Source organism: Vombatus ursinus, unplaced genomic scaffold, assembly GCF_900497805.2.
Source record: "Vombatus ursinus unplaced genomic scaffold, bare-nosed wombat genome assembly UNPS02010304.1, whole genome shotgun sequence".
NCBI lineage: Eukaryota > Metazoa > Chordata > Mammalia > Diprotodontia > Vombatidae > Vombatus > Vombatus ursinus.
In genome coordinates, this window is record NW_020950082.1 from 4,651,981 (window position 1) to 4,664,051 (window position 12,071).

The 12,071-nt window shown below is 38.8% G+C and overlaps 1 protein-coding gene across 1 annotated transcript in view; it reads left to right on the top strand.

Annotated features, from left to right (window-relative positions):
- The window catches only part of DOCK9 (dedicator of cytokinesis 9), a 359,630-nt gene that overhangs the window by 249,097 nt on the left and 98,462 nt on the right, over positions 1-12,071 (top strand). Inside the window, exons 26-28 of the mRNA XM_027854137.1 lie at positions 9,366-9,512; positions 10,110-10,193; positions 10,870-10,981. Coding sequence (XP_027709938.1) covers positions 9,366-9,512; positions 10,110-10,193; positions 10,870-10,981 — 343 coding nt within the window. The remainder of the gene's footprint in view (positions 1-9,365; positions 9,513-10,109; positions 10,194-10,869; positions 10,982-12,071) is intronic.

Genomic DNA, 12,071 nt, shown 5'->3' on the forward strand with positions numbered 1-12,071 from the left:
TGACCCTGTCCCTCCTCAGCAATATTTGCTTCTGATTACTCCCTTTCCCAGTCTGCCCTCCTCTCTATCATTCCCCTACTCTCTTGTCCCCTTCCCCCTCTATTTTCCTGTAGGGTAAGACAGATTTCCACACCCAATTGAGTGTGTATGTTATTCCCTCCTTAAGTCAAATTCTATGAGAATAAGATTCACTCATTCCCTCTCACCTTCCCCCATTTCCCCTCCACTGTAAGAGCCTTTCCTTTTCTGTTTTTGGTTTGGTTTTTTTTTTTGTATGGGATAATTTACCCCATTCTACATCTCCCTTTCTCCTTCTCCTAGTATAATCCTCTCTCACCCCTTAATTTTATTCTCCAGATATGACCCCTTCATTTTCAACTCACCCTGTGCCCTCTATCTATCTATCTGTATCTATATATATATATATGTACATATAATTTTTTCCCCTCCAACTACCCTAATACTGACAAAGGTCTCATGAGTTACAAATATCATCTTTCCATGCAGGAATGTAAACAGTTCAACCTTACTAAGTCTCTTATGATTTTCTCTTTCCTGTTTACCTCTTCATGTTCCACTCGAGTCTTGTATTTGAAAATCAAATTTTCTATTCAACTCTGGTCTTTTCATCAGGAATGCTTGAAAGTCCTCTATTTCACTGAATGACCATATTTCCCCCTGCAGGATTATACTCAGTTTTGCTGGTTAGGTGATTCTTGGTTATAATCTGATCTCGTTTGCTCTCCGGAATATTATATTCCATGCTCTGCAGTCCCTTACTGTAGAAGCTGCTAAATCTTGTGTTATCCTGATTGTGTTTCCACAATCCTTGAAGTGTTTCTTTCTGGCTGCTTGTAATATTTTCTCCTTGACTTGGGAACACTGGAATTTGGCTACAATATTCCTAGGAGTTTTGCTTTGGGGATCTCTTTCAGGAGGAGATTGGTGGATTCATTCAATTTCTGTTTTGCCCTCTGGTTCTAAAATATCAGGACAGTTTTCCTTGATAATTTCTTGAAAGATGATGTCTAGGCTCTTTTTTTGATCTTGGCTTTCAGATAGTCCAAAAATTTTTAAATTCTCTCTCCTGGATCTATTTTCCAGGTCCGTTGTTTTTCCAATGAGATATTTCACATTGTTTTCTAATTTTTCATTCTTTTGGATTTGTTTTACAGTGTCTTGATTTCTCATAAAGTCACTAGCTTCCAATTGCTGTATTCTAATTTTTAAGGAAGTATTTTCTTCAGTAAGCTTTTGGACTTCCTTTTCCATTTGGCCAATTTTTCTTTTTAGGGCATTCTTCTCCTCATTGGCTTTTTGGACCTCTTTTGCCATTTGGGTTAGGCTATTTTTTAAGGTGTTACTTTCTTCAGTATTTTTGGGGGTCTCCTTTAGCAAGCTGTTGACTTGTTTTTCATGATTTTCTTGCATCACTCTCAGTTTTTCCTCTACTTCTCTTACTTGCTTCTCAAAAATCCCTTTTGAGCTCTTCCAAGGCCTGGTACTGATTCATATTTTTCTTGAAGGCTTTGGATATAGGAGCTTTGGCTTTGTTGTCTTTTTCTGGTTGTATGTTTTGATCTTCTTTGTCACCAAAGTAAGATAATGTAGTCTGACTATTTTTGCACTGCTTACTCATGACCCCAACCAATTACTTGAGTTTTAAACACTTTGTTAAGGTAAAAGTCTGCTTCCAATGTGAAGAGTGTACTGTCCCAAGCTTCAGGGGTTTGTACATCTGTTTTCAGAGGTACTTCTAGGGACCTGAAAAGTGTCAGTTCTTCCAAGGTGTTATGATAAGGGGTGAGGTGTTTCTTCTCCACCACCACAACAAGCTCCATCACACCAGCATTCCTCCTTGCCCCAGGACTACCCCTCAGAACTGTGACCCAGATCCAAGTACTGGGAAAGCAAGAGAGTCCTGCCTCAGCACTGGCAAAGAGATCCCTGCCATCCCCCTCTGATCAGCCACTCGATTCCCCCTCAGTCTGTGGGCTGGAAGCTTGGGAAAAAGCCACGGCCCCAGGCCGCACTCAAGACTTGGAGCTTAGACCTAGCTCCTCTCTCACTCCAGTCACAGACTTTTCCCACTGACCTACGTTGACTTTGGCGTTCAGGAGTTGAGAAGTCTGGAAACTGCCACAGCTGCCCAAGATTCTGAGGCCTGCTCCAGGTTCGTTGCGGCCTGTGCACCCACACGGCACTGTGCTCCTCTCCCCGCCCTGCACAATATACCTTTCTGATAGGCCATCCAGGCTGTCTTGGGCTGGAAATTTGTTTCACTTTGTCTTTTTGTGGGTTCTGCTGCTTTAGAATTTGTTTAGAGATATTTATTTAGGTATTTGGAGGGCTTTGGGAGAGAGCTCAAGACAGTCACTGCTTTCCCTTCGCCATCTTGGCTCCGCCGCCCCCCCCCCCCCCAATGATCTGAGTCTTGAAACAGTGATACATTGCAGGAAACAGAGATGAGGTGGGAGTACCTTCCAGTCCCATGCACAGGCCCCTAAGGCAAGAGATGGAAAGCCAAGTTTGGGGAGCATCAAGAACAGCAGTTTGTCTGCAAAGGGGAGTATATGAAGGGAAAGAGTATGCAATGAACATGGGAAAAGCCACTGGACCCAGACTGTGAAGGGTCAAACAGAGAACTTTGTCCTTTATTCTATAGGTGATAGAGAACCGGGGAGCAAGAGGAATGGGCATGTGGCCCTTATAGTCTAGTAGGGGGCAGGAATATGATACAGACAAAGATAATCTGTGTGTAAAGGAGATGGCATGCCAGCTCCTACTCAGTACTCAAGCGGGAAGTGATTGTTATTGGCATGGAACATCTGGGAAGGGATTCATGGACAACGGGTCATTTGAATTGCTCGTGAAAGAATGGGTCAGCAGGTGGCAAGCATAGAGAACCTCATGAGGCCGCACTTTGGATAGAGCAAGACCTGAAATCATAAAGACCTGAGTTCAAATGTAGCTGTAGACACTTACTAGCTGTATGATCCTGGGCAAGTCACTTAGCCTCTATCTGACTCACTTGAGAAGAGGCTGGAAAGGTCAGGCAGTATACAATGTTGTGAAAAGCTTTGAATGCCAGGCCAAGCAATGCGAACTTTGTTCTGTAGGCTATCTGAAGCCATTCAGAGGTTTTGAGCAAGCTGTATTGATCAGATCTGTGTTTAAGAAAGGTATATCTGGCCATGAAGCGCATTAGATTAGAGAGATCAATCAATCAACAAGCATTTATTAAACACTTACTATGTACCTAGCACTGTGCTTACCACTAGGGATACAAAAGAAAGGCAAAAATAATTCCTGCCCTCAAGAGGCATACGTTCTAATAAAAAAGAAAAACATTCAAATAACCGACTACATAGGAGAAATAGGTATAAGAGATCAAAGATAACATGGGGAGAAGACGTTAACTAGTACGTAAGGAGACAAGGACATCCACCCTGCACAGGGTCAGATTTGAACCAAGTCTTGGAGGAAGACAGGAATTGAGAGGATACAGGTAAGGATTTGGAGTCAGAGAACCTGGGTTTGAGTCCTAGATCTGGAATTTTGGGAAAGTTGCTTCTTCCTTTAATTTTATCTGCAAAAAAATGAGGGAAAGGAGACAAGTTGACCGACAAGGTCCTTACCATCTCAAAATCAATGATCTTATGAAGGATAGATTGGAGGAGCTATCTCATTTGACTTTTGCAGCATTTAGAAAATGTATTGACGTCTCGTGTACAAAATTAGAAACCAGTAAAATTCATTTCTTCTAAGCAATATATTGTCAGAAAATTATTATTTTTGGTTGAGACCTGTTATTTTATCAGTTGTAGGCAGCTTCCAGTGTGGAATCTTTTTCTGCTAATGCACATTCAGGAATTCATCCACAATTTCTAGTCCAGAGCACATGGAGGGAAAATGACGTGGCCAGGGTTACACAGCCAGTAGATGTGAAAGGAAGGCCTCAAACCCAAGACTTCTTGACTCCGAGGCTGGCCCCCTATCTCCTATATCACAATACTCCTCTCCCAAATTAATAGTGTAGGGTTATTCAGTTGTCCAATGGAGTTTGAGAATCACTGACATCTTCTAGGCCAACTATCTCATTTTAGAAATGAGGAAATGGAGGCCCAGGTGGCATAACAGCAGTTTCTTTTCACTGGTAAGAATTAGGTCTAGAATGACTGATCCCTTATCACTTACTTCCCAATTTAGAGGCATGAGGTTTACCTTGAAGGCAAGTAATAATTTCTTAGCTGCTGTGCTTTTAACAGAAAAAATATGCCCAACAATGCAGTGGGGTCCGGGGGGAAGAGAACTGCATTTTGCTTCTAAACACTTAGGTTAAAATCCTAGCTCCTTTGCTGAATATTTGTGACTTTGGCCAAGTCATGTACATTTTTTTGCACCTCAGTTTCTGTATCTGCAAAATGACTACTCTTCCCTCATCTCCCTCCCCTGGCTTCTTCCCTGGCTTCTTTTGAATCCCAGCTAAAATCCTACTTTCTACAAGAATTCTTTCCCAAATTCTCTGGGATCATCTCCGATTTGTCTTATCTGTATCTTGTTTGTATACAGTTGTTTTCATGTTTCCCCCATTCAATTGTGAGGTCTTTGAGAACAGAGATTGTCTTTTGCCTTTGGATGTATTTCTGACTCTTTGCACGATATCTGGCATCGTAGGTGCCATTAAGCACATAGTAGGTGCTTAATAAATGTTTATTGACTGATTGACATGATGACCTTTGACAGGTGCCTTCCTGTATAGACCAAGGTCCTCTAGTAATCTCACAGCCAAGCAAAAGTCAGTGCTAGTTTCCCAAATTTCTGACTTAGTTACATTATGATTTCCCAGGGTTTTTTTCACTCCTAAGATACCAAAACTCTCAGAAAAATTCTTCTGTGCTCTGAAAGTAACCACTAAAATGCAACCATGTAAAACTTTTGCTATAAGCTAATTATAACTTTATCCCAAACTACAGAGAGTTTTTTTTGTTTTGTTTTGGCTAGGCAGTGGGGTTAAGTGACTTGCCCAAGGTCAGACAGCTAGTGAGTGTTATGTGTCTGAGGCCGAATTTGAACTCAGGTCCTCCTGAATCCAAGGCCAGTGTTCTATCCACTGTGCCACCTAGCTGCCTCTGTTTTGTTTTTGTTTTTGTTTTTTTTTTGTTTTTTTAAAAACACTTACTTTTAGAAATGTTAGCTAACTGTGGAAGAGAACCACCTTGGGAGGAAGATGTTTAACATACTATACTGTAAAGAGGAGTCCCAGACCATCCACTTACTACTTCTGAAGTTTCAACATTCTTACTCTTTGAATACTTAATCTTCCAGGATCCAGGTGTGGTCTCTATATCTGGGAAGTCAATTCATGCTTCATGGCCTCAATTTTTGCATCTTTAAATTAAAGGAGTCAGATTAGATGTCCTCCAAAGTACCATTTCCTTCCAGATTCTACAGTGTCTCCAGTGTGCATCACTTTGCTTTATGTAGGAAATACCTGTTTTATTTACAAGGCCTTTCAGATGACTGTCAGCCCACAGCAAAAAACAAATAAACAAAAACAAAACAAAGAAACAAACAAAAAACACAGCTTCCAAAGGCAATGTGCTGATTCTCTCTCTGCTGCATAGGTATTATCCTAGGCCAAAACATGGGCAAAATTCAGTAGAAGAGATTTTTCTTGTGCCACACCCAGAGAGTGAGAACTTGATCACCGTGATGGAAAAAACTGAATTCAGTGATTACACTCTTGTCTGTTTCTAGCACTTAAGAACTAAAAATCATCCTATTACAATTCTGTTTCTCACCCCCACCCAAAATAAGCTTTACTGGAGAAATCTGCAAAATAGAACATCTTTCTTTGGCATCTCCATATGTTCAAAAACAATAGTCATTTTCATAAAATATTTAATAATAGACTTATTCTGAAATGGTGTAAAATAGATTGAAAACTTCTAATATAATAGGCACGTGCTAGCAGGGTTCAGCCAAAATGTACAGACAGAGATGTTTATGTATGAGGGGCATTTAGGCAGTTTATCCACATATTTCTTGACTTGGGATATTTTGTAAATCTAAAGCAAAATTGGAGTTCCCATTTTCCAACAAGTATTTCTCCAGATATTTCAGAAGAGTCAGGATTTTATCATTATGGGCTCTCTCTTTACTAATGCAGATAACCTTCATACTTTAGTGGACAGTTTTGTGACTGTCAAAAAAAACCCATACACTCCCTCCATTGTGCCCCCCACAATTGGAATGAACCTTCTGGTAATGAACCTCTCAAAACTTAGCTAAGCTGGTCTTCAGGCAACAGATACAGAGTCTGTCACTAGGCCCAAACAAAAAAGCACATCTAAATAAAGTGGAGTAACCTGAATTTGCATCACTTCATTCATATTGGAGGAGTCCTTTTCATTTTAATTCTTCTGAGCTAGATCTCAGTTGGATTCGTGACTTGAGAATGCTGCTATTCAAGGCAGAGAAGAGTTAAGATTTGGAATAGTGTTTACTCTTAGGGATAGTCATAGAAGGAGTAGTTATCACCAGGAAATGTTTATATTTAAAATTCATATTGCAAATGGTAATTTACTAACGAGAATCCTACTGCTTTATTGGTCATGGACCCACTAGTGTGTTTAAATACAAACAATTGGGGCAGCTAGGTGACGCAGTAAATAGAGCACCAACCCTGGATTCAGGAGAACCTGAGTTCAAATCCAGCCTCAGACACATGACACTTACTAGCTGTGTGACCCTGGGCAAGTCACTTAACCCCATTGCTTAGCCAAAAAAAAAAAAATCTAAACAATTGATGATACTTTTATAGCCTTTTAAGTTTTACAATGTGTCCATGTACATAATGCACAACTGAAAACAAATCAGATAATATTTGGGAAGTGCTTAGCACAGTACATAGTATAGAGTAGGTGCTAGATAGATAGATGGCAGGAATTGTTTAATTTTTATTTTTGTATTTTTTCTTTTTATAATATAGATCTTTATCTTTATTATTTTATTTTTATTCCCAATACCCAATACAGAACCTGGCACATAGTTGTTCAGTTGCTTCAGTTGTGTCCAACTCTTCATAACCGCATTTGGGGTTTTCTTGGCAAAGATACTGGACTGGTTTGCTATTTCCTTCTCCAGCTCATTTTACAGATGAGGAAACCTAGGCAAACAGGATTAAGTGGCTTGCTCAGGATCACACAGGTAGTAAGGGTCCGAGGCCAGATTCAGACTCAGGAAGATCACTCTTCTTGACTCTACTCCGGGCGCTCTCTATCCACTGCATCACCTAGTGGCACATAGTACGTATTTGATAAATGGTATTGCCCCCTCTTATTGTTTGTTTGTCCTTTGTTCTTGAAGAGGAACAATGATATCATGAGGGTGATATGCTCATGAGTTGGATTTAAGTGAGGCAGAGTTGCACTCAGTCATCAGCCTTACTTCCCCAGTGTCACTGAAGTCCAGTGACAAGACATAAGTCAAGATGATTAGTGATGGCCGTTAGGCAGCCTAGTGAGCCCTTCTTCTAGGGGTTTACTGTATTGGTCACAGACGTCGTTTGGACATTAATTGACTTAGCTCATTGCAGCTCAGAACTCCTGAGCTCAAGCAATCCACAAGCCTCAGCATCTGCAACAGCAGGGCCTAGAGATATGTGCCACCATGCCAAGCAGAGAGTGAGTTTTCATGAAAATACTTTTTAGGTTGTTTATGATTGTGGCTTTCAGTGCTCTGTCAAAAAGCATTTTGTGTTCATTTTCATAACAGTTCTATGAAGGTCAAAGGACTTGATAATAAAACATATCTAAGCAGCCTAAGCTCATTAAGAGCTGCTTTGAATGAATTGAATGTTAAGTACCCTGGGAGTCTGTTAAAGGGTTCTGGGAAAGAATAACCTTGTGAGACAGAAACTAACTGCAAAGAAGGTTGTGGGTGCTGATACATCATCTGAAGAGCACTTTTTGAGAATCATGTTTACATGGCGCCTAATGCGGTGAAAGTAATTTCTCTGCTTAAGAATCAGCAATGGTGGGGCAGCTAGGTGGCTCAGTGAATAGAGCACCAGGCCTGGAATCAAGAGGACCTGAGTTCACTGGCTTCAGACCAGACACTTGATACTTACTAGCTATGTGACCCTGGTCAAGTCATTTAACCCCAATTGCCTCACCAGAAAAAAAAAAAAAAAGAATCATGAGTGGTTCTTTTGCCTCTAAAAATAAAGTGAAAACTCCACAACTTGGCATTTAAAGCCTTCCATGATTTGGCTTAACTATATTGTTCCAGGCTTATAGTATATTATTTCATGTCACAAACTCCATGTTCCAGCTGAGTATTTTTGTTTATATTTCCTTTTTTTTTTTTAAATTCTGAACATAAGTATCAATACACATTTCAGTATACAAAGGGAAGTGTCAGGGTAAGAAACAGGAAGCAAGGATAGCAATTCGGTGATCCCTGGCAGCATGCATGGGTTTTGATAAAACATAATGAGTGTCTTAGATAATCACAGGATCAATCTTTTATAACTTTCATACTTTAAACCTGATTTTGTTAAACTTAATTTTTAAAAAAATCAGAACTGTGATTTAACAAATATAGGGATCAGCCAGTGAAGCATTTCCTTTACCAATGCAGATTGATATCTTCTTATAATCTTATACTCAATAGTCTTTTACAAATTATTTTATCATTTAAAAGTTTGTTTTTTCAATTAATTGATTTATGAATAATTTTAACATAATTTAACATAATTATTAGTTAATCATTTAATTAATTTTTATTTTAAGTTTTGGACGTAACCAAAACCAAACCAAATGAGAATCTTCTTTGAGTTGGCTGGGGGCTCTGACAGGTTAATTGATTTGTTGCTAGTAATAAGCAGAACTTGAACCCAGTTCTTCCAGACTCTGAGGCCAACTATCTACCTTACAATCTTGAATCAATTAGTTTACTTTGGAAATATTTGGTTAGAAAAGGATTCCTGATTGGAAAAAAAAAAAACCCACAACGTTGGAGTATGTGATCAATTCAAAGATTACTACATTTGAGTAGTTTAATTATAAATCTTTATATTGAGTAGCTTAATTACAAATCTTTAATTTTTTTTCTTAGTTTTAAACTTTGAGGTACTGGAAACCTATCTATGCAGCTTATGTGTAACATACTCTTAGAGTTTAAAAAATGTTTTCCTACTGCTTTGAAAATAATATTTAGGAAATCATTCTGACTAGAATTGTTACAATCTTGAATTTTTAAAAGTATTTTTCACACAGAATCTGCCATGATTTTTTTTTGGTTCTCAAGTTTTCAACTTCAAATAATAACAGGTATTTGTATTAAATTTGTTTTCTTAGTTGTTGCGAAACCAGAGATTTCCTGCTTCCTATCATCATGTGGTTGAAACAGTTGTTAATATGCTGATGCCACACATCACTCAGAAATTCAAAGACAATCCAGAGGCCTCCAAAAATGCCAACCACAGCCTTGCAGTTTTTATTAAGGTGAGTACACCAGAATAATAATGGTTGAGTCAAGTCAGCAGATGTTTGAGTGCTTACTATGTGCCAGACACTGGGCATACAAATACAAGAAAAAGAAAGACTCTCCTTTAAGGAGCCTACACTGTAATGGGGGAAGATATCACATAAAAAACGGAGATGAAAGGGAGAGGGGGAGAGTCAGGAGCAGAGCCAGGAGAGGAAGGAAAGATGAATGGACCCAGCCCTTTCTCAAAATGGTGGCTCTGGAAGGAGTACGCCAGTGGGAGAAGGGTTCTGCAGGAGTGGAGGGATGTTCCAGGATGAGAAAACTACAGGGATTGTGGGAACTTTTAGTGTGAAAAGACAGCTCAGACACGGTAGCAAAGTCAGGAGAGTAGAAACAGAGCTAGGAGAGGCATTGTGTGTGTCTGAAGGACCATCTCCTTTTTATCCCTATAACTTAATTGATTAGCAGATTCCTTGAGCGTATAGGTGAACATCTAATAGCACTTAGTATGCCTGGATTTATTTTAATTAAATGCTGAGTTGTTAATGTTAAAAAAAATATAGAAAGCTCTTTTTCAGAAAATATTTTCACTTTTTTTCCCCTTGCTGCAGAGATGTTTCACCTTTATGGACAGAGGCTTTGTTTTCAAACAGATCAACAACTATATCAGCTGTTTTGCACCTGGAGATCCAAAGGTAGCCTCTCTTCTCTGTCTTCTCTAGATCTTTGGATTTTTCTTTTCTCCTCTCATATTCACATTTAGAAATCCTTTCATTTCTCTCACTATTTATGAGATTGAACTCAACCTACTAGTGTTAGATATACTTTTATTACTCCTAGACCCACGAGGGCATGAAAAAAAATGGAGGGAGGGAAAAGAAAGTATGAATTTTTCTCCCTGTCATTTAGGATCATAGGATCATAGATTTACAGCTAGAAGGAATATTTGAGGTTATCTAGTCTAACTCCCTCATTTTCCAGATGAGGCCCAGAAAAGTTTAATGCCTTGCCCAAAGTCGGATAAACAACTTCCTGCCATACCTTGAAATAACCCTCTGCCATAGTACAAAACCAGAAGTGTATATTTTACTTAGCATGTAGGACCTTACAGATTATTGTGATTAGGCATGTCACTTACTCACAGACCTAAAAGGCAGTAGTGGGTGAGGGTTCAAATGCTTTAATTTTTAAAACAATTTACTCTAGGGATTCTTGGGTTTGTAAAGTGTAGAAAACACATTTCCAAGAGGGTGAAAGAGATGAAGACTGAGGGTGCCTGGTTTCAGTAAGTATTCTTATTTAAGTTGATCAGCAAAGTATCCAGTGAATTACTAAGCCTCATTATTTACAGCTAAACCATTTTTCCTGCAGACCCTTTTTGAATTCAAGTTTGAATTTCTCCGTGTAGTGTGCAATCATGAACACTATATCCCTTTGAATTTGCCAATGCCATTTGGAAAAGGCAGGATTCAGAGATATCAAGGTAACTTCATTCCTCAGCTGTCCTAATGTTAAATAAAGAAATAGACATTGATTTATGATGTGGGGAAGAAAAATTCAAATGTACAATTACGATATCTTGAACTTTGCAAGCTGGGCTAGATAACGTATGAAGACATTTCCCTCCCCCTGAACTCCATTAAGCTGCCAGGCAATTGCATCTGTGGAAAAATCACTGAATTTCAAAATGTTTTAGGTAATGAATTTAGTCCGCTTATCAAGCAATAAGATAAACTTGTGTCAGAATGTAACTTTTTTTCCTTTGTAAATTTTCTTTGCTTGAATAACCAAAATCCATTTTACTTATGGGAGCTTGTTTTTTGTTTGTTCCACTTTATTTCCTTTTTTTTTATGACTTAGCTTTTCTTTCACCAACTGTGGAGTCGCATGACACTCCTCTAGGTAGGTGTGAGGTGTGACGTTTGCTCTTTCTTGCATTTCCGTCCTTTAAAAAGAATGCAAGTGCTGCTAATTCCCTTCGCTGTTCGTCTAGACCTTTCCTGAGCTCTCTTAGCATTTTCAAAACTAGTGACAAGCCAGTTAATATGCATTTTATGCTAGCATCAGGAACCTCCCAAGAAATGTCAAGACCCTTTGCCTCAGGTGCATTAGGAACTCTAGGGCATCCCTTTAAAGCAGAGGAAGAGCCCCATTTGTGTTCTGACCCATGCATTAGTTTTTCGTATTCTCACAGCTCTTGTTCACATAGTGATGACACCAGCCATAAAAACAAGTGTATCTCATTCACATGCCTTTTTTTGTTTGTATTGTTGTTTTGATATAAATGTCTAGTATTATCTTTGAGTTTGAAAGGAATGTCTTATTCATCTTTTGTCTCCTGTTCTGTACAGTGCCTTAAACATATATAATTTGTTTAATGAACAAATGAACTAAAGTTCATAGCCAATTAATTCCTGTCCTCACAAGTGAATCAAATTAATCAAACTTGTTATAAGATGCCAGCCAAAACAATGTTTATTGTGTTTAGCATCCTACAAGTACTCATACATCATGTGGAAGGATATTGATTCTTTATTAATGAAGAAAAGAAGTAGGTGGATAACAAAATCATA